This window comes from Bactrocera tryoni, chromosome 1, assembly GCF_016617805.1.
Source record: "Bactrocera tryoni isolate S06 chromosome 1, CSIRO_BtryS06_freeze2, whole genome shotgun sequence".
Taxonomy (NCBI): Eukaryota; Metazoa; Arthropoda; class Insecta; order Diptera; family Tephritidae; genus Bactrocera; species Bactrocera tryoni.
This window is the reverse complement of record NC_052499.1, coordinates 27,084,544-27,111,642: the sequence shown is the minus strand read 5'-3', so window position 1 is coordinate 27,111,642 and position 27,099 is coordinate 27,084,544. Positions and strand designations below refer to the sequence as shown.

Genomic DNA, 27,099 nt, shown 5'->3' with positions numbered 1-27,099 from the left:
ATACTCTCCTTAGCAACTTTGTTGCGAGAGTATACCTGAACCTTTCTATGTAAATCAGTTTGTATAAAATTCTCACAATATCAAATACTGATTTACATACATACTATGAATTTCACAATTCCTAAATTAAAAGTACTTAGTACGAAAATTTTTGTCGGCCGACCTATATAAATGTTTCTCATTAAATTTTCTAGTTATGTAGTAGTATGTACTACATAGTAGTATGTACTACCTAACTAACCTACATTTTTCCCAAGCCTTCACTAACCTTCCATAATTCTGTGGGTACTGATGTAGTTTAATTTATTTTTGTAGTCAAATCAAACGTTAAAACGTAGTCGGTAAGAATGTCAAGCTCTTTATTGGCATAACGAGACTTCTCAAAGGAAATGTGCTGAGATAAATTTTATTACAAAGTTCAATAAACCGTAGTATCTGGTCAACCGATTAGCCTATTGTTCATTATTTCGAAAATACTTGTAAGAATAGTGTGCTCAATAATGAACAAGTAAAAAAGGTCCAAATAAAATTACTCAATCAATATTTATGAAATAAATTTGCAAAAAAAAAAAGTATTTCTTTTTATCTATAAACCCTAACCCCTCCCTTAAAATTCAGAGAGAATTCTTTCCAACACTTCCCTTAGCCCCCATATATCTAATATAAGGATTTTCGAGTGATTTTATACCGCATACCTGGGTCTAGAGTTCATCGAAAAAATGTCCATGTCTTATATGTACTACCTGTTGCTAAAGTCAAACTTGCATAAATTTATTACGTATTCGCTAAAATATATGTATGTACATACATACATATATCTGATAAACTATTCGATCTGCCTACATACATACATGTGTACATAATGTGCTAACAATAAAATGTAGTATTTATTGTTACATATTTTTCAAGCGAGATCCAATTATCATAGTAACAATAATAACAAGTAAGAAAAGGCTAAGTTCAGGTTCAACCGAACATTTTATTGTCTTGCAATTTGCAAAAATCAAAGCCAGAGAAATACTTTAAGGTCTAAAACCAATCACACAGAGTAAAGTCAACCCGATGTTCGATAGAGGGGCTAGGCCAATTTTTCGCTCAAATTTATCTATTTAGGCAAAAAGATACACTGTTATGAATAAAACACGCTCTCTTATTTTATTCTCAGCAAATTTGGTATTTGTAGCTTAAGTGGTTTAGGGGATATGTAAATTAAACTTGTTAGAGGGCGGGGCCACAGGTGCCCACAGGTGCCCCTTGCTACTGCGATCCTCTGTACTTTTCTCGTCATCCTGATACTTTATATACATATACATATGTACATTACCCTATATCTACAAGTATTTCGATTAGTTTTAAGTGATACGTACAACCGTTAGGTGAACAAAACTATAATACTCTGTAGCAACTGGTTGCAAGAGTATTCATTCGCTCTAACCGCGATATAATTCTGGAGTTAAAGCATTACAAACCAATTAGTTCTACACTAGTTTGCTTCTTTGTAATGTGTATGTGCATAACAAAAATTGATTTATTGATTTGTATTATTAAGATAGAGAGTAGAGTAGTTTGAATTGATTGTTAAACATAACTGAAAATTTATTTATTTAGTGTGACAACTCAATTTCCTATTAATTAAGTAATTTGCATATAACACACAAATTATGGACAGATAAAGAAATATCTACTTCTAGAAACTATAAAAATGTCATTTTATTAACGTCATAGTATGATCTGCATAAGTAAATGTGGTTTTATAAAAGCCATAACTTTTCACTTGAAGAGCGTGCGCTGTCGGCTTGTTGGTTGGCAGTAACCTAAAACTTGATACTTGCGATTCAGCGTTCACCTATTTATTATTTAATAAACGATTGTGTATAACTACTTTTTGTATACTGTAACTGCAAATAATAAATAAAATCAATAAACAAAGGTTAAGTAGGGCTAAATTCAGGTGCAATCGAATATTACGTACCAGGCCGAGAAAAATTATATACATATGCATGTGTACACACAATGGTGTTTCTTTTATATATATTGAATATACTTGCATAGGGGATAAGGCAACTGATTTCATTTATTGACGTTTATGGCGGCTGGGGTAATTCATGGACGGATTCTCCCAATTTCTGCACCAACCCACAATATACTCGAGATAAAATTATAAATCAACCATTGACATTGATATTTTACATATAGTAAACTATTATAGATATTAGATAGAAGGGATTCGGTAAAATACCGCATGCATTTTATTCATTTTAAGCATCAAATACAATTATTATTAGGAAAAGGTTTGCACTTTATTTTATTAATATATTATTAAAAATTGATTTATAAAGTCAGGCATATGTAGGTTCGGAGCTGGGTTGTGAATTTCTAAATTCCCCCAACACTTTGAATTAAACATTTTATTCTCAATTTTTTTCGAATTAATTTTTTTAATCCGGTATTTGGGATTAAAATTATTATATATACATTTTTAATTTTTAATTCAATTATTTTTTAATGCATTATTTACCACCCTGGTAAGCAGGAACGAACGCAGGAAAAAAATTTGGGGGGGGGGTTTTATGTAAAAAGACAATGTTTCATTATTTTATTCACAAATTGAAGTCTAATCTTCTTTTATTTTGGGCCATAACATTTAAAATCTCTTCCTCCGTCACGTCTATATCTCTATGGATATTCAAGAGAGCCATTCCGTTCAGGCGTGCTTCTCCAGTTTTATTTCTTAAATGTGTTTTAAGCCTGCGAAGTGAGGAAAACGAGCGTTCACTTGAAGCGACAGATATAGGGATCCAATCTTTAAAAAACGATGCATTAAAAAAGTTTTGGATCTCTTTGTTTGATTTAACCAGTTCCTGAAAATATATTCAAAATTTTAGTTAGAAAATATAATCTGAAGAAAAGATTTTTAACCTTTTCCACATTGTGTATCTATCAGACCAGTTTTTTCTGGTTGTTTTTATTAAAAATATAGACATTTTAGTTAAGACACTCAAGTATTTTTTTGCAAATAGCATAATTTTTTTAAATTTAAATTTATTTCACAACAGTTTGCTCATGGAACGAAAACTGAAAGTCATAATAAATGAGTTTTTATTTTTCAATAAACTGTAAAAAAAAATAATATAAACGTTATTGGTGACTTTTCAGTTCAGAACTAATTTTCAAAAGAAGTCCATTTTCGACTCACAATTCCCCTTAAATCTAAAAAAATCCAGTTCAGCAGCCACAGAGTTATAAGGCAAGCTCATTACTTTGAAGCAAATTAAAAAAAATGTCTCTGTCCAGTTTATATTTTTCTGGGTTTTTTAATTGGCCTACATTCCCACAACTTTTTAATACTATCCAGATACAATAGGTTTGTTTTTAGTTTAACATTTTCATAGTTTCAAAAAATTAAATTCTATCAGCAGAAAAGTATCAAAATAGGCCGTTTGTGAACAAAAAAGTATCAAATCACAAAATTTAGAAAAAAAAGTATCAAAAAAGATACAATTGTATCAAAACGGCAACGCTGTTAGTGACTAATGTATTCATTTATTTTACATATTCATACATCGTCTTAACACCCCAAAACCCCCCCTGCGTTCGCCCCTGCTGGTAAGCATGAAAATGAATAGGCCTATTTTGACCATTTTTAGACTATATACTATACATTTTAAAAATATCACAGTAGATTCAATTTGCAGCGAAGAAGTATTTTAATTTACATACATATAATGATGATGTTGATCTGACAAAAATTGGTTGGTTTGACAATAATTTTATTAACAGTCCTCAGGGTTTAAATATACTTTTACAAATTTGCAGTTCTTTAGAAGATGCAAATTTTTGTTTTATGGTTTCTTACGGAGTACTATACACACGCTAGTAGCCATACATACGGATGTTTTTCTTGGCACGCGATTGTTCAGTTTAGCTTCAAATTTAAATTGATAAAACTTATATCATGAATCAACATACTCATGCCATGGATTTTAAACTAAAAATGTTGCAATTTCATTTGTTTCTCAAAAACACAATTATTGATGTTCAATTCAAATTTCGAATTCTTTGCCGTAACAGTAAAAAACGTGCGGATAATAATGGTGTTTCTTTTATCAAAATACTTCAACACTATAACATCACACAATCATCACATATGTATGTATGTACATAGCATCACAGGACGTAATTACTTAAAATATTGAAAATGTGCCTCAACATACATACCTTTCCTAGTTGGTAAACAATCTTTAGGTCACCGGTAATATCTGGCTTCTTAAGCATTGTGTAAAGTTATTAAATTTTACTTTTATATGAAATGTAATAAAGCGTTGCACACAATACATTTTTATAATAGGACTGTTTAATTGCTTCAAAATTATCACACACAGTTTAACAGTGCACTTATTTATACGAAATAGACCAATACTTTTTGTGCTTCATTTTTTCCAAATTCATTTAAAAATTCTTACGCAAAATAAATTTTTACATTCTTTAATCTCCTATTTAATGATTAACACTCCATACGCGACGATGGCAGTTACAATAATACTGAGTTTAAAATGAAATAAAATGTAATATGTTGATTTTTCCACGGTGATTTTCTCAGTAGCAAGAAAATCGCTCAAATAGAGAGTACTTAACATATATACTTGTATTAAGTTGGCAAGGGGACATGTGACTCACGAGTTATAAAATTTGTTGTAAAATGTTAATGCGGTTAATTCAAATATAAACGTAATATTAATTGGCCTGCGTATTTATTATTTGCCTCAAAACAAAAACCGCAAATTGCAGACTAGATTGTATGGTGAAATTATGGTAGAATTAATTAGATTGTAAATTTCTTATTAAAAGGCCATAACTTTCCGATTAATAATATTTTCACAAATATTAGAAATCAAATAATTGCCAAAATACTACTTTCAACAACAACGAGTATCGTAATTTTGAATATTGTGGCGAACACGAACAAAATAGAATCGACGATAAATTGCCGGAATTAACTAGTCTGCGATATTGGTAGTTGCCAGAATGTCCGATTGACAAAGTTTTGTTAACGATTTAATATATAATAGTTGCCTGATTGTGCAATAGACATAGTAGTTCTAATAAGGGTGTTGCTTAGTAAAGAGCTACTATAAGAAAGAAGCTGTAAACTCAAATTTCGAGTAATAAGTTATTTCATTAAGAAATAAAGATAAATACAAAGACATTAAATTGGGACTTTTATTTAACAATATAGAGATCAAACTCAAGAGTGAGTTAAAGGATAAACGATTTATCGAGAAATCCATTACAATTGGTGTCCGAAATGGGATTGTCAAATAAATTCTCAAGGAGATAATTATTGAAATGGCAAAATTTAACGAACTGGAACTTCCACAACTGAAAAAGGAACTGGAGTGACGTGACTTTGTAACTAATGGAATAAAAGCCGAATTACAAACATGTTTGCGAGAGACCATGTAAGCGGAAAACATTAGTGTTGACGAATATGCGTTTCAATTAGAATTTGATGAAGAAACACCAAAGATAGAAGATCAATGTTCATCAAAAGTTATAGACATTGTCGCAGATTCCAATGCAACTATCGACACAAGGGAAGGAGCAGGATAGCCGTATATCGACACAGTTGAAAGAAGAGGATGGAGTTAGAGACGAAAGAATTGAATTGAAAGATCGTATCCACGAGTTACAATTAAATCGGCCAATTATTTCAACAGCTTCTGCCAAAATAAAACCTCCATCATTTTATGGCACAGTTCCGTTACTTGTTTTTAAGCTTTTATTCGAAAAGACGCCATCTGCAAATAATTGGAGCGCTGAAGATTAATTAGCTGCATTGTTCGTTGCATTAAAATGATCTTCAGGGGAGATATTACAGACCTTTCCAAACTCCGAGTTAAGTAATTATATTCATTGATCGGTGCATTAAAAAGGCGGTATGGTGGTAAGCACAGGAAGCAGATCTTCCAAAACGACTAGCAAAATCGCCGCCAAAAAACCGATGTGTATCTGTAAGAGATTTCTACAGTGATTGAGAGGTTTGTTTATGGGCATTCATCGAGAACATGAAAGTTCAGACCGTTAATGGAATACGAGGTAACACTACACGCTTCGCATTAGCATTTTCAAAATTAACGTATACTTTTCTGCTTAGAAATCGAGCGAAATCAGCGAAATTAATAAATAGATTAAGGAACTAGAAACAAACCATCAACATAAAGCTAAACAACTCTTTCTAAGATACTCAACTATTTTTGATAAACACGATTTCAAACCAGGAAGAACCAAAGTTGTGAAACATTTTATTAACACAGGTAATGCAACACCAATTCGCCAGGCTCCTCGCGTTCCTTTACCAAAACGTTAAGTTATCAACCAAACTATAAGTAATTTGAGCGAAAGCGGCGTATTCGAACTTTCAGCGAGTCCATAGAGTTCACCTGTGGTACTTGTGAAGAAGAAAGATGGCAGCATGAGGTTCTATGTGGACTACAAAAGGCTGAATGATGTAAAGAAGATAGACAGTTATCCACTACCTAGAATCGATGACACGTTGTACTCGTTGTTAGGCACAAAATGGTTCTCAACTATTGATTTGAAAAGTGGATTTCGACAAGTGAAGGTAAATGAAGGATACAAAGAAGAATTTTAGCGTTGGAGATGATCTATGGCAATTTACCGCAATGCGCTTTTGATTATGTAAAGCTCCTGCTACCTTTGATTGACCTGCGGACCAGGTATTAAACGGATTGCACTGTAAGACCTGTTTGGTATACCTCGACGACAGCATCGTGTTGGCTTAAAATTTCGATGAACATCATCGAACTTATAAGAGGCTTTCCATCATATAGCTAGTGCCGGTCTAAAGCTAAGCATGATGAAGTGTTCCCTTTTGAAATACATAGGAAGTAAGCTGTTTGGGACACAAAGTGACAAGTGAAAAGATAGAGGCAGTATAAGATTGACCTCCTCCTAAAAATTAACATGAATTGCGCAATTTTCTTGGACTGTGTCCTTATGATCAACGATTCGGTCCAAATTTTGCCAGCGTAGGATGTAGCCTAGATGAACTTACGAAAGAAAAAACAGAGGCTTTGAATGGAATAAAATACAGGAAGAGGCTTTCCAAACTCTGAAGAATCGGTTATTTTGGACACAGATACTAGTGGGTATGCAGTAGCAGGCGTTCTTTCACAAATGATTAACGGGCATAAGAAAGTGGTGGCGTATTATACTCAGACAATGAGCAAACCATAGAGAAATTATTGTGTAACTCAAAGGAAATTACTGGCGTTTGTGAAGTGCATCAAACATTTTCATAAGTTTCTTTATGGCCAGCGTTTCCAAGTCAGCACAGATCATACAGCATTAAAATGGTTTCTACAATTCAGGAACCCAGAAGGACAACTGGCACGGTGCTTTGAGAAACTCCAAAGTTACGACTTCTTTATAGAACATCGAAAAGGTAGTAGTCACGGAAATACGGATATGATGTACCTCCGTCCCTGTAGCTTAGACCAAGGAGGATATTATAGGTGCCCGATTAATAATAATAACTTCAGACTGGGATCCAGTAGAGCTATAAAAGTTACAGCAACAAGATACGGATTTGAGGTGTGTAATATATTGAAAAGAGATAAGCAAACGACCCACTAAAGAAGAAATAGCTGCAGGAGGCCCAGTTGCTAAGGCACATTGGGCATTATGGAAATGTTTAGTTGGTGTATGGATGCTTTCATCAACGGAAAAACAAAGATTTTATTGGATTGGTTGTCAGCAATCAGTTACGAAGTGAATCGCCAATAGTGCCGAATGCTTTGTAGCTAAAGGGCCGAAGTCCACCAGTCATGGTTAAATGAAGCAGTACAATTCGGGTGCGCCGTTTGAGCGAAGTATACGCAATTCCTAACCAAGAGGCAGAAACGGTAGCGGAGGTATCCTTCAACAATTGGGTATCGAGATACGGTGTTCCAATAGAATTACATTCCGACCTTGGGAAGAATTTTGAATCCGCTTTAATTGAGGAGATGTGCCAGAAACTGGGTATTCGGAAATCCGTACAACTGCACTACATTCGCAGTCCGATGGCAGAACGATTCAATCGAACTTTGGATCAACATTTGAGGATATAAATATATCCCTGTTCCTGATGGCTTATCGGTGTGCAATACATGAAACAACGAGGCAGGCTCTAGCAAGGGTAACTTTTGGTACTGATCTTCGGTTACCGATTGATTTGAAATTTGGAATTAATGCCACTGTAGGAAGGAATTCTAAGGAAGTCAACAGCCTGCTGGAAGACGAGATGAAAGAAATACATGGTATGGTTAGACAGCGCACCAGAATTCTGAGCGATAGAATAAACGCAAAATACGACAATGCATTGAACTTAGAGGGTTTTAAAGAAGGAGATTGTGTATTCATTTCACCTCTTATACTAATACATATTAATATGTAACTTTTCGTCTTGAAGTGGAAAACTCTAATGTATATATCAAACAAGTAAGGAATGGCTAAGTTCGGGTGTCACCGAACATTTTATACTCTCGCATGATAAAGTGATAATCGAGATTTCATTATCCGTCATTTACATATTTTCCAAATACCGTATTTGTGTAAAGTTTTATTCCGCTATCATCATTGGTTCCTAATGTACATATACATGTATTATACAGAGAAGGCATCAGATGGAATTCAAAATAGTGTTATATTGGAAGAAGGCGTGGTTGTGAACCGATTTCACCCATATTTTCTACACGTCATCAGGGTGTTAAGAAAATATTATATACCGAATTTCATTGAAATCGGTAAAGTAGTTCCTGAGATATGGTTTTTGGTCCATAAGTGGGCGACGCCACGCCCATTTTTAATTTTTGCAAAAAGCCTGGGTGCAGGTTCCTTCTGCCATTTCTTCCGTATAATTTAGTGTTTTTGACGTTTTTTGTTAGTCGGTTAACGCACTTTTAGTGATTTTCAACATAACCTTTGTATGGGAGTGGGCGTGGTTATAATCCGATTTCTTCCATTATATGGAAATGCTTGAAGAAAACGACTCTATAGAGTTTGGTTGACATAGCTATAGTAGTTTCCGAGATATGTACAAAAAACTTAGTAAGGGGCGGGGCGACGCTCACTTTTCCAAAAAAATTATGTCCAAATATGCCCCTCCCTAATGCGATCCTTTGTGCCAAATTTCACTTTAATACCTTTATTTATGGCTTAGTTATGACACTTTATAGGTTTTTGGTTTTCGCCATTTTGTGGGCGTGGTAGTAGGCCGATTTTGCCCATCTTCGAACTTAACCTTCTTATGGAGCCAAGAAATATGTATGTGCGTGTACCAAGTTTCATCATGATATCTCAATTTTTGCTCAAGTTACAGCTTGCACGGACGGTCAGACGGACGGACGGACAGACAGACATCCGGATTTCAACTCTACTCGTCACTCTGATCACTTTGGTATATATAACCGTATATCTGACTTTTAGTTTTAGGACTTACAAACAACCGTTATGTAGAGAGTATAAAAAGGGATAAGCAAGAACAAAGGCGTCGCATATTAGAGAGTGCAGCGAGTAATCTCAATAAGAAAATGCGATTGGACTCCATATTATTTGAAAATGTATGTTATAACATTTAGTGTAAGTGAAAAAGTGTTTAACAGTACCATTATTATTGATTGTAGCTTTATGTACCTGGTGTTACAAAGCGTATTTATTGTTTTCTTTTTTATTTTTTTTAGTTTCGACAATAACGATAACCAAAAAATGGGCATAGTTGATTGGTGGTATGCGTTTACAGCAGGCATGAGGAACCTTGGCGAAAAGGTGCTGGTGTGTCGTCAAATAACGTAACATTGCGTGTATAAGTAAGTACGTCATTATATGTTGTTCTTAAAAATTTATTGAATTGTTTCTAATTGCAGATGAATATTCTGATGCATGCCCTTGGCCACAATAACAATGCATTGGTAGTGCCTTTGCCAGAATACGATCCAACAATACCATGGTTCGGTTATAAAAAAGCGCTTAATTTCTACACCCGCCAGTTCGGTGGGATGTCTGAAGGTATGGGCCCCAAGTGTCTAAGTCTTGATCTCCCAAACACGGGCAGTCAAGAAGGAAGTGCTGGCTAGTTTCTACCGCATCTTCTTCCCAGCAGCTTCTGCATAAGGGCAGTGGCCCGTCAAGAGCCCCACCACTGCTAATGAGAGGCTAGCCTTACTGAGGGCAAAGAGATCGCTAGATCTCCTGCGATCTACCTTGGGCCAAAAGGATTTTGTGACCGCGCAAGTACCAATGTTGTCCCAGCGTTGACCAAGCATCCGCGAGGCCCAGCAATCCAGTAGTAAAACACAAGAGGATGCAGGAGCACCGACCCGTTCCCATTCTACCGATAACGATTTTAGGGTGCCTTTTTCTTGCTAGCTCATCATCTTTGCAGTTACCTGCGATTCCGCTGGGCCCGGCACCCATACAAGCCTTATAACTAATACCCTCGCCGCCAGAGACAGTGACGCCAGACACTCTTCGACCAACCTTGAACGCACTGTGAATGAGTTCAAGGTTAGTATCGCCGCTCTGCTATCTGAGTGAATGGTCACTTTTCTGAAGATAGACACTCTCCGGAGCAGCAAATCTACCTTGATGGCTGCAACCTCAGCCTGGAAGACATTGCAATAGTCGGCAAGTCTGAAACTGGATTTGATGGAGAGCTTCCGACAGTAAATCCCTCCACCAAGCTTCCCCCCAAGCTTTGGCCCATCCGTAAAGAAGCTTACTGCCCATCTCCTCCAACAGCTTCTTCCCTCCCATAGCTCCCTCGTCGATATATGGCCAGCCGCTGGAGTTCGATATGGCGACTCCATGATCCAGATGATCCGGTATGCAGTCAAAGCTTTTGAGGATATCTAACCCAGATTCCCTGAGCCTAATAGTCACTTAAATATATATATATATATACACCTATACACCTATACACCTTCCGGCGATGTCCACGAGCGTTATGTTCAGAATTGCATTAAGTGCGATGGTTGGGGTGGACCTTAATGCACCGCACATGCTGATGAAAGCAGAAAGCAGCCCGTTGAACGCTCTCGAGTTTCTTTGTAAGTGTGGTCTTCTGAAGAACTCCATAGAACATTATGGGCTTGACTATGGCGTCATAGAGCCAGAGGACCATCTTCGGTAAGAGCCCCACCTCTACAGCAGTATAGGGCAATGGATGCCTTTTTTTGCTCTATCTCGATGTTCGGCTTCATTGAAAGCTTCTTATCCAGGATGAGCCCTAAATACTTCACTGTATCCCTGCGTCAACTCATACACGGTGCTAAGAAACTTTCCTTTCACCATAAGTGCCACATCGTCTGCATAGGCAATCACCCTACAGCCAAGATCCTCTAGTTTTTTGAGAAGGTCGTTAACGACTAGGATCTATAGAAGAGAAGAAAGAACTCCACCCTGAGGGGTTCCCCTGCTCACATTTGATCATGATGAGGTGCTTGAGGTTCGATTCAACCCCAAGACCGTCTAGAGCAGCTATGACTGCCTCCGACAGAACATTGTTGAAAGCTCCCTCAATATCAAGGAAGGTCCCAACAGCGAAGTCCTAGCCTCAATAGCTTCCTCAAGCCACGACAGAAAGGAAGAGGAGAGGCTGATGGGCCTGAAATCCTTGTCCGTAACGTGGGAGCCCTTGCCAGCCGTCGGGATGAACGTAACTCTGACTCGTCTCCAGGCCCCTGGGATGTAACCTAATCTGATGCAGTCTGCACCGTCCGGTTCCGGCGACTTGAACAGTTTGAACGAATTAATCGCCCATGTCAAGTGTCGCTCTTCCAGAAGGTCGGCAAAGGCCGTGCACTCAACATGCAACGCTCCGAGAGATACCTCTGCAGGGGACGTGCTGCTAGGGAAGTGAGCATCAAGGAGCATCTGAAGTGTTTCTTCACTCCTCATGGCCCACTTCCCATTTACGTCCTTGATATAACCCAGGGGCACTGGGCTTTTTTTGCGAGAATGCGGCTGAATCTAGAGGACTCGTGACACCCCTCCACTTTTTCGCAGAAGCTCTTCCACGAGATCCTCTTAGCCTTTCTTAGCTCGGACTTGTAAGTATATCGAAAGCCCTGTTTTATACAATGCCCAATCGTCAGATATCCCACTCCTATGGGCCCTGTTAAATAAGCGTCTACAGGACGCCCTAATTTCCCGAGAGTTCCATAGTCCACCATTAAGGTTTTCCTCTGCCTTTCGGTGTTTTCAGTGGACAGGAGTGCAGTGCAGTGTTGCACGCCAAGCTGAAGACTTCGACCCATCTCATCGGCGGTGGCAAACGCGTCCACCCCGGTGCGCATGAGAGAGTTTGTCGCAGCCTCTTGCGGTAACATTCCGTGTTCCTAAGATTTCTGAAAGGTTTTCCAGGCGGACTTTCTCCGACTAGACTAAACCCGATATATCTGTGATCAGAAAAGGAGTGGTCACCGAGGACCCTACAGTTTGAGATCAGCGGGGCAATCTCGTGTGAGGCTAGGGTGAGGTCGAGATCCTCCTCCCCTGCCTGCGGTCACAAAAATTGGAGAATTTCCCCTATTACAGATGCGAAGATTTTCGCTGACAATAAAATCAATAAAAAAAAAAACCTCTAGTATTGGTATCCGAGCTCTCCCAGCTCTCCCTGGATCAGGACGACATCGGCTTCGTCTTGATCCGTTCGAAGCAATAGATTGGCGGAGGCCGCCTTTGCGTGTTGGCGATTAATCTGGAGGAATTTCATCCTTCAGAGTCTCCTCTAGGAGCGCCAGTTCAGCGCCCATGTCATAATTGACCCTCACCTCCTCAAACAATTGTTCGAGGCTGAAGACGGAGTCACCGATCAACGAACCGCCTCCATAACTCGCCACATCCGAGAGGTTTGGGTCGTTTGAACATCACTAATGCCCTCTGCCTTCTCCCCGCATCTGCAGCTTGGTCGCCATCTGCCCTGGTATCCGTCGGGAGTACCTTCAGCACTACCATTTCGAAGCCATAGCTGATCGCTCCCTTGGTTTTGCTGAGAGGACCGAATGGCTCCGCTTTAAGCATTATCAGCGCCTGCCGATATGGTTCATCGGTTCTCTCCAGCCTTATAACTCTCCAGTCATGCGTGGGAAGTGAGGGGTTGTAGTATCTGAGGATTTCCTCGATCTCATTCGCAGTGGAAGGTTCGGCTGGCAGCCAGACACGAGCCCTAGGGTGAAGAGGAAGATCCGCTTTATCCACTGCCTCCCGATTGACTCCCTTCCAAACCTCCCCCATCTGAGAGACTGCCTCCTTATATAAGACGGCCGATCTTTCATCTGCACATCTTGTCAGCTTGTGCAGCCCATGGTGCCAACCGGGTTTCCCTTAACCGCCTTGAGGAAGACCGAAGAGACAGCCGCCGCTATTCTCTTTCACTCTTCATGGGAGATGGCACCGTCCTCCTTGCTGCGGTCGAGCACACCAAGTACTATTGCGCCAGCGCTTTTAGCGACTTCGCTAAAAGTTGACTCAGCCATCGTTCGCGGTTTTTTACCAAGGGAGGTTTCTCCTCATGCGACCTTTGCCGCTTAACCGTTGGTTCAGGTCTACTCGTTTCGAGTCGTGCCCTATGGGTCTCCTCTCAACTCAGCACCTTTTGGCCCACTCAAGCGTGTTAGCATGCTGCTCAGACACCTGACCAACTTGCTTACCACCACCGTAGCACTCCACGATTTTTGCTGCCAATCGCTAAAGCACCCTTGCTAATGCCCCCTGTGGATCCCTTCATAATTCTAGCAGAAGTTCCTCTGCTAGTTTTATCGATTTCCTAGCCGGGAGTCTTCGTCTTATTGCTGCAGCTGCCCAGTGACGGTTTTGTCGCCACGGGAGAGCGGCCCCGCCTGGGACAGATCTGGGTGTCGATTTCGACATCCGCTTCACCTCCCCTTCTGTCACCTTTTCGTCGATGTTTGTGGTTGACTTGTCCATGCTAAAAGGGTCCCCACTAAGAGCCGCTATCCGTCCCCGGAAGGTAGTCACCTTTATGGTCCCCCAGTGACGGGCCACGGCGAGGGTTGACGTACGCCCTTATGAGGCAGTACGTTCAGAGCCGACCAGCGTAAAGAAGGAGTTCTCTCAACTTACACCTACCACGCCAACTTAACGACGCCGGGAGGGGAACGTACTCTGAGTCCTGCCAGGGCTTTCTGATGGGTGTCACCCCATCATACTCAGGTGCCAGAATGCCGCCACCACCAGCCCAGGGTTCTAACAGTTCCAAATAAGTTTCCTACTCTAAAAACCAGTTTGATGCCAAAAAAGTCGTCTAAGGAGTGTAAGGCCGTGAAGGCCGCTGGCCATTTAGCGTTACCCAGGATGCACCAGCGCGGAGGCGACCTGCACTACATCACAACACCATGGTTACAACATTAGGTTAATTATTCGTTTACTGGCCATGTATAACAGTTTTTCTGGTCACTTCAATCCAGAACAAAAAAAATTATCACAAAATGTTAGGTGAACACTGTGAGCAACAAATGGACCAACTTTTTGTACAGCATTTGCGGACGAACAATTAACTACTGTAAGTGTAATGTTCCTGAAAATTGTTTAACATATTTTCGAGTGTTGCCTTTAGTTCACCAACGCGAAGGTTTTTAAGACATTAATAGGTATGAAAGACACAAGTAGTCAGGACTTTGCGACGAGCGATTCACCAATGCCTGAGGGGTGCTGGACTTTATCTACTTCAAAGCAAGATTAACCAAAGTTATGCGATAGCACCTATACAAGTTGGTAAAGAAATTTGCATATGCTACGTGGATGAGTGCCAGCTGGAGTGTACAAAATTAAATAGTATAGTATTAATAATTTTAGTATTTATTTTTAGAATTTAATAAAGATGCCTTAACAAATACAAACAAAAAATAATTTAATTCTTTCTATTCATTTTAGATATTTGAAAATTTCGGAGGAAAATTATTATTATATTTAAATTACTCAATAATAATAGTTCAAATTAATTAATTTAAATGTTATTGTTAATTCAGCTTGCATATGTACAAATTGTGTTAATATTAAGAATTAGTAAATCAATGATAATTTTCAAAACAAAACAACAAAATTTTAAAAAAAATAATTTATTCTAAAAGAAAATTTAGTTTGTAATTTATATATGACTGAAAATGTAAATATTTAAAAGATAATCTAAAACAATTGCGAAAAAATTGTAAAAATAGAAAGGAAAAATATAACTGTCATGTATTATATAAAGATACAAACTTCAAAAAAGAATAAAATAAAATAAATATTTCAATTGCTTTATTCATGAGGAAAAAGTTGACTGATACGATAGGCAGTGATGACCAATGAATAACGAAACAAATAACCCATAGCAAGAAAAATGCACCAGTTTTCTGTGACCATAACAATAACGAAACAAACTATTTTCAGTAACAGATGGCTACCCAAACAAATGCTCAAAATTAATGACAGAGAGCAAGTAAGCTAATCACACCGACGTGCAGTGAAAGAGGAGAAATGGTTACTTTTTTTTGTCAAGGGTTTTGGTCTGACATATTTTACAGCCATTGCAAATAATTTTTCTGCGTGTGTTTGTTGCTGTGCCGTTGCACCAAGAGGAAAATTCTGCAATTTCTGCACCGTGTAAAGTTTTGCAAAAGCAAGAGAATCCCCCTAATGTGATTTGTATATGGAATGTAAACAAATATCAAGCGACAATTTAGGGCCGGCAAAATATGTCTTCCAAAAACATCGATTAAAGTAGAGCAGGCACCGATTATAATAAGTGGAATGAAAGTTGTCAAGTAGTTTTCAGCGAAAACTGTGTTCGTTTGACAAAACACAAGTTTTCGTGCGAAAACCAGTTTTTCCCACGAAAACATGTTTTCGTTGTCGGTCCGAACATAGTATTACCTAATAATAACCTATTGTACCATCGATAATGAAATACACATCTTCCAAATATCGATTAATTATTAGCATATCTACGATGTCAAATGCCGATTTTGACATTCCTTTCCATTTGTCATTGCATTCGTTTACTGTTTTCATTTCTGAATTTTTCGTAATTTCTAGTGAGTTTTATTAATTTTAATAACTAAATTTGTTTTGTGTGCATAAAGTGTTGGGTGTGAGGCCTTTCTGCCAAAAGATATCGATCACATTTAAGAATGGCGCCCACTATTATTAATACAACTTCCGAATGCGGAGAAGCGACCTGTTAGAACGGCCGAGAACGCAAGTAAAGAAAACATTTACATAAATGCTTTAAGTGCAAATAACAATACAATCTCTTTTTAGGTCCGAATTAATATGTCGGGTGAAATATGGCAACAGTCTTCCTGACATACCCTTTGACTTGAAATTTCTGCAGTATCCGTTCGACAGCAACCGCTTTGTGCAATACAATCCGACTTCGCTGGAACGCAACTACAAATATGAAGTGCTTACCGAACATGACTTGGGTGTAACAATCGACTTAATAAATCGCGATCTATATCAGGCCGATCCCTACGCTCAACTTGACCCAGCAGATGAAAGGTTATTGGAGGAAGATGTACACACGCCGCATGATTCGATGCGTTCGCGCCAACATTCGCGCAGTGTTTCATGGTTGCGTAAGTCGGAATATATTTCGACAGAACAGACGCGCTTCCAACCGCAAAATCTTGAGAATATTGAAGCTAAGGTGGGTTATAATGTTAAGAAGTCCTTACGCGAAGAAACGCTCTACCTTGATCGTGATGCACAAATTAAAGCTATTGAGAAAACATTCAGTGACTCCAAACATGAAATCAGCAAACATTACTCCAAACCAAATGTGGTACCAGTGGAAATATTGCCTGTGTATCCAGATTTCAAGAATTGGAAGTACCCATGTGCACAGGTTATTTTCGATAGTGATCCTGCGCCTGCTGGCAAAAATGTACCGGCACAATTGGAAGAAATGTCTCAAGCTATGATTCGTGGTGTGATGGACGAAAGTGGTGAACAATTTGTGGCCTACTTCTTACCCACTGAAGAGACTTTGGACAAGAGACGCAATGACTTTGCTGAAAATGTTTTGTACAAAGACGACGAGGATTATGAGTACAAAATTGCACGCGAATACAACTGGAATGTCAAAAGTAAAGCATCTAAGGGTTACGAAGAAAATTACTTTTTCGTTGTACGTCAAGATGGTGTATTCTATAATGAATTGGAGACACGTGTGCGCCTAAATAAGCGACGTGTGAAGACCGGACAACAACCAAGCAATACCAAACTGGTAAGACTTTTTCATCGAAATATCTATTGTACGTATACTAAATCTATATGTTATAGGTGGTCAAACATCGCCCATTGATGCCAATGAACATCGTATGCAAAGATACCGAGAAAAACAACTAGAGCCAGCAGGTGATGAGGAGGATGAGGAAATGGAAGAAGATGAAGAGGACGAGGAAGAGATCGCAACAACTACACAGACCACTAGTAGAAACAATAATAACAAAGGCGGTGATGCTGATGATGGAGACGAATCCGAAAATGACAACGCAGAAGCAGCTCAAAAAGCGAAAGAGACCGTCAATCACGCTCCCGTTCTAAATCGCATGCAAAAATCTAAGTCCCGTTCACGATCACGATCTAGTTCTGGTTCACGTTCAGGTTCGGGTTCACGTGCTTCACGCTCTCGATCTCGCTCCAAGTCGGGTAGTCGCAGTCGTAGTGGTTCTCGCTCTACCGCACATTCACGATCGCGGTCACGTTCTGCATCCAAATCGCCATCACGTTCTCGCTCAGCTACACCAGCAGGATCGCATAAATCTGTTTCAAGATCACGTTCACGTTCTGCCTCACATACTTCACGCTCACCATCGCGTTCGGTTAGTCGCTCCCGCTCCCGCTCGCGTTCTAACTCTGGATCGCGTTCACCATCGAAAACGCCAGCACGTTCTCGCTCCCGCTCTCGATCTGGCTCGCGATCAGGCAGCGCTTCTGGTTCACGTTCTGGCTCAGCCTCACGTACACCGTCCCGTTCAGGCAGCGCAACACCAAGTGGTTCGGATAGCGGTTCTGGCAGTGGCTCGGAGGCAGAAGATTAAACATAATCCCACAAAAACTTTAATGAAAGTTGTAGTTTCTGACATAAATCTGTGTTTTCAATTTTAAAATCATCAAATATAGTATTTGAAAATAAAAATATGATTGCTAGAGAATTGCATTGCAAATATGTTGATAGTTGAAGCATTAAGATGGTGAAAAATCTATGGAAACGACCGAAGGTTGAATAACAACGCTTGTAGTCTCCGAAACGGAAGAATGTGGAGTGGACAAAGGCATATCTGTAAAAGAGAAATATATTAAATTGAAAAGAACTATATCAGTGCACTTCGTACCACGCGATGAAGAGGTTTCCGACACATCGCTGCGCCATGAAGCAAAGCTGCGTGTTTTCTGCAACATATGAGGCATTTTAAGGCGTCTTTATCCAACATTATACGTATTACTTTCCGGGCCAATGTCGTCATCATTCTCCGCCATGTCAGCCAGCTGGTTAAGTGCGCTCGAATTACGGTATTCAAATTCACGCAAATCCAATTCGCGTTCATAAGCTTCAACGAATTCCTTGCCTAAATTGCGCTCCTAACCGCCTTCAAAGAAATTTTGACCTCACGTTCGGCGCGCTGCAGTTTGGTTTTCTGATCTTCAATTTCCTTTTGTAGTTTTTCCAATATTTCGCTATTCTCCATGCTAAAGTGAAAACAATTCAATTTAATATAATCGATAAAGTATGTTTGTGTAATCATCAATTTAAAATACTTTTGCCAGTTGAGATTCCAATTGTCTTCCCAGGTTCTCATATATATGTAAATTTTTGTCATTTTCTTTTTCCACTTGACGATGTTTACTGCGTAGAGACTTGAGTTGCGTCAAGGCAAGACAATAGTTGGACTGCAATTCTTTGATTTCTTCCAAGACTTGATCTAATGTTAAAAGCAAATGGAAAAAATAAGTAATACAAGTGTAAATGTTAAATTCGGCTGCAACCAAGTTACACCAAGTATACCCTTCACAAATAAATGCTTCCATAAATGGTCTTGTGTTTGATCGGCTAATGTATACGACAGACATATACTGTCCCTACTACACTAACAATTTCTTCGGAGGTTGTCGGTTGCCTTGGACAAATATACTTAGATGTCAATTTTCGTGCAGATATCTTGCCAAATTAAAATATTTTTCATACTAGGATCGGTCACTTTGTAAGGCGAGGTTCGATCTGAACAAGTTTTTCGGATTACGAAATTTCGGAATTCGGAAATTGTAGTTTTGCCCTGGACGATAATCCATTTCATGGAGATATCTTGTCAAATAAAACAGTTATCCCTATTAAAGCTTGATTTTGATGCTGCAGTAGCCTGATTCTGGGTATTCGGTTCTGGATTCTGGTTCCGAATAAGGAATTGTGCAAAATTTCAGATTGATATCTCAAAAGCTGAAGGACTAGTTCGCATATATGCAGATAGACAGACGGACACGGTCAAATCGACTCAGATCGTCATGCTGATCATTTCTATATACATAGCATACTTTATTGTATCTTCGACATTTCCTTCTTGGTGTTCGGTGTATAAAAATTTGAACCAGGATTTTGAATTTTCTCTCAAGTACCTTCATCCACTTTCTTATTCAGGTTCTTGCGGTATGAGTCGTTTGAATGGTTCAGCAACATCAGTGTGTTTCCATCGCCTTAATATCTTCTTCTGCCTTGATCACTTTCTCATTCAATTCGTTACCCTCATCTAGGAGCATTTGTTTCTCTTGCGCCGCAGCCACCTTTTAATTGCGTTGCTGTCACCAAAGTGCCATCTTCATTCATACCCATCAGTCGGGAGGTCAATTCTAGTCGTGCACGCACGACATCAATATGTTTCGAACGTTCTCCGATGTCCGCCAGCAATGTGCTTCTTTCTTCATTCAAATGTTTACGCTTCAGATTTAGCAAATCCATTTGACTCTTTATCTCCACCAAACGATCCTTCATGGTACGATTTAGTTGCAAACGATGTTTCCCTAAGTGATAGGTATTGTTTTCGCATTCGATTATATCATTCTCAAACTCCTTGCTGCGCATCTTCAGAAGACTCAACTCGACAATCTTCTGCTGATTCTTGTTTTTTTCGACACTCAAACGTTTTATGCCGCCCTCGCAGTACATTTGCGCCTCTTTGATGTTGAAGAGCTACATATCAGAAAATATAAACGGTGCATTATAATGTATAGGTATAGGTGGGCAACAACAACTCACCATCTCCTCCAATCTCTTGTGATCAGCATTATAGACATCGGTTAAATTTCGCATATTATAGTCCAACTTTTTGTTTTGTGCTTCGGTAGTTTGTAATCGTCTTTGCAGTATCAAATTTTGCGCCTCCAACTTGGTTAAATATTTCTGTGCTTCGGCCTCTTGTATGGGGTCGAAATCTCCACCTTGTAACATTATTATTTTACGTTCAATTTGTAGACATTTGAAAGCCTAGTGGAATTGTAAATTCATTTGAAACATTTTTTAGATTATTTATAGAAAAATACGCACCGACTCGTAGTGCACTTCCGTTAGGCGATTGAGATCCTTTTCCATTTTCTTCGTGTTTCGAATGACAGTGGTGATGCTCGCTGACAAGCCGTCATTGGAAACCTTGGATTTATGTATTTAGGTTAAAATAAATTGTTATTCATATATCAAAGGAATTTATTTAATTATTATCCGAAAGAACCCGGTTACAATAATTAAAAATAAAAGACTTGACCGCCAAAAGTTCTGGGGAATTATTTTATATCACCGACTTTGCCAGGTTTGGCATCAGCATAAATCATTTCCAAAAAAGTTTTGAAAAATATTGCTGAGATGAAATTCCTTGACCTAAAAATTAAGCCAGCATGGTTATGTCATCATCATCCAATAGTTTATTATCGCGAAAATTTGAAGATACGACGAAGTGAGATCATGGGTAAAAGTACTTGTTGATTATCAATCCTTGGTTTAAAAATTCAATTCCGGAAAGGAAAAACGAGCTAATGTAGGAATCTGTCACTATCATTTACTTTTGACTCTTATTTATTTATTTTTCAGTTAAAGCCTAGGATTTATGCTGTAGACACACGAAATAGTTATTATTCCCCAAAGGATTTAGTCAGTCGTAAAATCACATGCATACATACATAAGTCGCTGAAGGGCGCGAATGACGATGAAATGTCAAAATTAAGTACAGCCAAGAAACTGACTATCTTTTTACCTAAAGGTTTTAACTTAAAGTTGTCTTTGTCTAAACGTCAGTGTTTTGCACAGGACAATGCAAAGTCTCCAGGTTGGTTAATATATGTAAGTACATATGAGAAAAGTCTATCGTTATCAAAGAAAAAAAAACCAATTGTCGGCCAATTTCACAATTTCGAAGTTAAGTATTATAGAAATGGTTGTGTGGAAATTTTTTAGCTAAAAGCTCAATATAAGTAATATCTGACATTAATTTTTTTTGAAGTCTGCAGCCGCTCTCTAAAAGAATATGCTTATGACACTATAATACAAAAGTAGTGATGTAAAGAAGATTTTACGCACCTCTAATCTTCGACAATCGTTCTTTAAATTCTGCAAATAGTCCTGACTACGATAGATCAAACCATTTAACCGGAACTTATCTTTGTTTATCTCTTTTTGTGCTTTCTCTTCGGTATCGTTCATCTCTTCCAACATTTGTAAACGCTGCTCAGCGCTTAGATGCTTATTCTCCATCTCAATTAGGCGTGTCTCCAGCTTACGTAGTACCGATTTGAAATCTTCCAATGCCTGATTGCGTTTATCTTTTTCCTTAGTCATTTTACGGTTTTCCACACGTTGTTGTTGCACTTTATTTGAGAGATTTTGCAGATCCTTTTGCAAAAGCTCCACCTTTAAAAGCAAAAACATTAAAAATTTTAGGTCGTCTTTTAACTATTTGAAGTATTCGGCACCTCATTCTCCTTCAATATAGTCATATCAATGAGTTTCTGGATTTGCTCTTTGATCTGTGAAGTTTCATCATTCAACAAGGCGATATTATTTTCGATTTCATGATTATTCTGAATTAAGTTATCCAAGTGTTTATCGTAATTTCTGCGTTCCTTTAAGACACGTTCAGCTTCGATGCGCAAATTCTGCAGCTCGTTCTCACCGTGTCGTATGTCGCGCTCACGCTGTAGCATTTGTTGCACCGCCAATTTCCAAGTTTCCACCATTTGTCGACGCTCCGTATGCGCGGTACGATACAGTATAGCGGTACATTCAATATTCTGCTCCAACGACTTCTGCTCTTCGTATAATTTTACCAATTCTTTACGTAGTTTCTCAAGCTCGTTATGTAGTAATTGCCGACGCAGGTCTTTTTGGCGCGCCAACTCTTGATCTTCCTTGAAATACTTCTCAATCAATTGATAGCCTTTGTTGGTGTCTTCCATTGCTTCACGCCACTCGAGCAGCACCGATTTCGCCCATTTAACGCGCGAAGTTAAGTCGTCGATGGCATTTTTTCGTCGGCACAGTTCCTCTGCAAGGGAGAGATAGGTAAAACGAATTGAAAAGATCTGTGAAACCGTTAGTTATAGCACTTACTCTCTGTGTTGTCTATATATTCGGTGAAGCATTTGGTTTCCTTATCGATTTTGTTGATGTCAGCTTTCAGCTTCGATTGCACACGCTCGGCAACTTTGTAAAGATGTATCTCCGTGTGCACTTCAGTCTGATGCGCTTGCAGTAGTTTCTATAAGCAACGCAAATTTCTGAGTCTCATTTACGTACTTATGTATACATATGTACATATGTATGTATGCGACTCAACTGCTTACCAAATTCTGATTCACACACATTTCGGCATTTTTAGAATGTTGCAACAGCTTCTCCAACCGATCCTCGGTTTGGATGTTCGATTCGAGCATTTGTATCTTCTCCTCCACCATCTGTTCCATTTCGGCCAAGATGCAGAGATTTTCCTTGCTAGCCATGGGTATTTCCGCCTGTGGGTCCCAACCCATGTCCAGCATTGCCTTTCGTATGAGTTCATCTTGTGTCTGTGAGCCCTCTTCTGTAGCCATTATGCCCTATCCGCTTATATTTTTATTGATATGAGTTCTTATTTTGTCTTTAAAATTGCTATATTTTTGTTTGGATTTTTTATAGTTTCAGCAGAAGAAAAATAAAAATAGAGTATGTTATAATTTTGATTGAAAAATTTACTATCAAAAGTTGAATGAAGTTTTTGAATTCAATACAACTGAGTACTCAGTATATGTTTTCACAGCGTTTCTACGTTTTATCAATAACCTTTTACGTTATAGCAACACGTACTGTTGTCACAGGTTCCGTTAGTTTTGTGCATAAATTTGTACGAGGTTGGAAAGCCACCCTCAGTTTTGCTCACCAAATGTGGGTCGCATATTATATTATAAATATTTCAATGCCTATGTACATATGTATTTTGTTTAGTAAATTTGAGGATTCAAGGTGTTGATGGAAATTTATTTGAATCTTCTGTATTTTCATCTCTGGAAATTGACACCCACTGCTGTAATTATAGATTATAACACGACTGAATTGCCGACCGCTAATTTGATGCACTTGTAACCGAGCTTTTTGTGCTAAAAGCAGAATTAGGTTTCATGTCCACATTTGTTAGAGTACAAATTAATTACTAAGTAAAAATTAAAACTAATAAATTAATAGGGTACAAAACTCAGATCATTCAATATTTTACTATTGTTATTTGAGTTAACAGTTGACTCGAAAGGTCGGTTCAAAAATTATTTATAATAATGTCTCCTCTAAAAGTTTGTCATCTATGGGTTACGACCTACATAGTTAGACAGATTAATTACAGACTTTCTTTGAGAAAGATTTTAATTTCCAAATTATGTATGTTTGAAAGGCCCCTAAGGCTATGAACATATAATCACTTTGTTTCTCCTTACTAATTACAATTAATATGTACAGTTACGGACAATAAAATAGAATCAAAGGTGTTGTTTTGAAACAATGGCATAATTTTTTTGAAATTTTTCATTTATGTAGACCTTTTCTGCATAATAATAAAGGCAATAATATGTACTTTTAAAAAAGAGGAAAATATAGCATTGTCGAATTTTACAGTTAACTGTAATTTAAAAGTGTAAGTAGCGTGCTTCGTGCTTAGTGACATAATAATAGATTCAATAGCGAAATGGTTTCCTAAATGAAAAATATTGAATTTAAAACGCGTAAAAAGTCGTTACATCTGTGGAATGAATAATTGTATCAAATATTAAAATGAAATGGGTCGAGCAAAACATTGTTCAGAGGAGGAAAGATTGTGCGTCCAAAATTTGCAAGGAATGGGTCACGCGTAAAGGCAAATTGCAAACATATGAAATATGTATGTCTCAAATATTTGTGTTTGAAAATAGGCCGACTACAAAAAAATGGCTGCGCAAGTCGTTCGAAATATTGCATGATTGCCGATGCGCGTACCGTTTAAGGCCCCTGCAGCCGTTCAATAAGAATTATGTTCAAAAATTTCTTCAAGAACAGTAAGAAGACGACTTGTGGAGAAAAATTGCTTTGGCACATAGTCCCGAAAGGTACCAATGTTGAGAAAACGGCATAGATGCAATCGTATTCAGTTTGCAAAACGACACATTAATTACGGCGGAGCTGAAAGTTAAGAAAAAATGGTTCGACATTTTATGGTCTCAATGCAAAATTAATATGATAGGAAATGATAGCTGCGCGTGAGTCCGACGTCCAAAAAAGAAAGAAATGTGCGTCCGCTACATGACTAGGTCCTTACAACCCCGTGAGGGCAATATAAGGGATTAGGATTGTTTCTCATATTGTAATGCGGGACCTATTTTTTGGATACAAGAAAACATACATAGACCGCCATATATACGTTAAAGTTTTAGATAAGGTCATTCTTCCATATGCTGAATAGAATTCGCCTTGCATTTTGGCAATTCCAACAAGAGAGCTGCCCGAAACATACTTCGGGTCTTGCAAAAAATGGTTTTCAGCCCATGGTGCTAGCATTATGGCTTAGCCAGAGTAATCGGCAGATCTGAATCTCATCAAAAACTTTTAAAACTTTTTGTTAAGGAAAGTATTGCACCCCTTAAACAGTAAAATAAGGCAGAATTCTGAGAGAAGATACAAAGGTCTGGTATTCCGTTCCACAGAACACTTTCGATAGCCTAATTAGAGTTTATGCCTAGAAGATGTGCATCGGTTATTAGGCGATTAAGAATACTCTAAAATGTTGCTAACTATTTTTCTATTCGTTCCCATATAAAAATATTTTTTTTAATGTAAAGATTTTGATTGCAACCAGTTGCTACAGGTATTATATAGTTTGGTTCACCTAAACGGTTGTACGTATCACCTAAAACTTAGCGAGGTAGTTTTTAGATAGGGTTATATACTATATATATAAATGATCAAGATCACGAGAAAAGTTGAAATCTGGTTGAATTGTCAAATGATCATAACAATGTATCTTTGTGCCGAAATTGATAAAATTGGGCGAAAGGCGTGACGAAGCCACCATATAACTAATGCCGGGATTTTCGACTTACGACTTAGTGATTTTTTTATGTGAGAGTACTTTTTATGAAACCCAGGGAACATTTTGTAGTATATGGCATGTTAATAGTATTGGCGCAAAAATAGTTAAATCGGGTCGATACTACCTAACTCTTCTTCTTCTTAATTGGCGTGGACACCGCTTACGCGATTATAGCCGAGTTAACAACAGCGCGCCAGTCGTTTCTTCTTTTCGCTACGTGGCGCCAATTGGATATTCCAAGCGAAGCCAGGTCCTTCTCCACCGCCGTCCTTCCAACGGGTGGAGGGTCTTCCTCTTCACGTCCAACTTCCCCGGCGGAGTATTGCGTCGACTTATAAATCTTTTCTGCCAAAACTTTTCTCTCGAAGAAGCTCGCAACGTCGTGACTCATCGGTTGTTGTTGTTGTCCAAGCCTCACCACCTACCATATAGCAGGACGGGAATAATGTGTGACTTATAGAGATTGGCTTTTGTTCGTCGAGAGAGCACTTTACTTCTCTATTGCATACTCAGTCCGAAGTAGCACCTGTTGGCAAGAGTTATCCTGCGTTGGGTTTCCAGGCTGACATTGTTGGTGGTGTTTATACTGGTTCCTAAATAGACAAAATTATCTACAACTTCAAAGTTATGACTGTCACCACAGTGACGTTGAGAGCCAAGTCGCTAGTGGCCGACGACTGTTTGTTTGATGACAGGAGATATTTCGTCTTGCCCTCGTTCACTGCCAGACCCATTTGTTTTGCTTCCCTTTGTCTAGTCTGGAGAAAGCAGAACTAACAGCGCGGGTGTTGCGAGGCCAGCTGTTATCAATCTCATTACCGGTCATTTTACTCAACGTCAGTTTACACAGCCGTATTAGTTTTGCGGGATACCAAATTCAGATATCGCGACATAAAGGCAGCTACTTTTCGTGCTGTCGAAAGCAGCTTTGAAATCGACGAAGAGGTGGTGTGTGTTGATTATCCTTTCATGGATCTTTTCCAAATTTGACGCATGGTGAATACCTGGTCGGTTGTTGATTTGCCAGATTTAAGGCCACACTGATAAGGTCCAATCTTTTTGTTGAAGGTCGGCTTTAATCTTTCACACAATACGCTCGATAGAATCTTATACGCGATATTGAGGAGGCTTATCCCACGGGAGTTGGAGCAGATTGTGGGGTCTCCTTTTTGTGTGTTGGGCAGAGCACACTTAAATTCCAATCGTTGGACATACTTTCGTCCGACCATATTCTACAAAGAAGCTGATGCATGCTTCTTATCAGTTCTTCCCCGCCGTGTTTGAATAGCTCGGCCGGCAATCCGTCGGCCCCTGCCGCTTTGTTGTTCTTCAGGCGGGCAATTGCTATTCGAACTTCTTCATGGTCGGGTAATGGAACGTCTGCTCCATCGTCATCGATTGGGGAATCAGGTTCGCCTTCTCCTGGCGTTGTGCATTCACTCATTCAGCAGGCTAGAGAAGTGTTCC

General features: G+C 38.7%; 1 protein-coding gene and 2 pseudogenes across 1 annotated transcript in view; 1 reads left to right on the top strand and 2 right to left on the bottom strand.

Annotated features, from left to right (window-relative positions):
* The window catches only part of LOC120782337 (organic cation transporter-like protein), a 102,487-nt gene extending 98,008 nt beyond the window's left edge, over positions 1–4,479 (bottom strand). Inside the window, exon 1 of the mRNA XM_040114571.1 lies at positions 4,219–4,479. Within this exon, the coding sequence (XP_039970505.1) occupies positions 4,219–4,275 (57 nt within the window). The 5' untranslated portion in view covers positions 4,276–4,479. The remainder of the gene's footprint in view (positions 1–4,218) is intronic.
* Positions 4,480–16,225: 11,746 nt separating this feature from the next.
* LOC120766471 lies at positions 16,226–18,117 on the top strand (annotated as a pseudogene).
* An 8-nt stretch (positions 18,118–18,125) lies between these two features.
* LOC120782504 lies at positions 18,126–23,207 on the bottom strand (annotated as a pseudogene).
* Between the last annotated feature and the right edge of the window lie 3,892 nt (positions 23,208–27,099).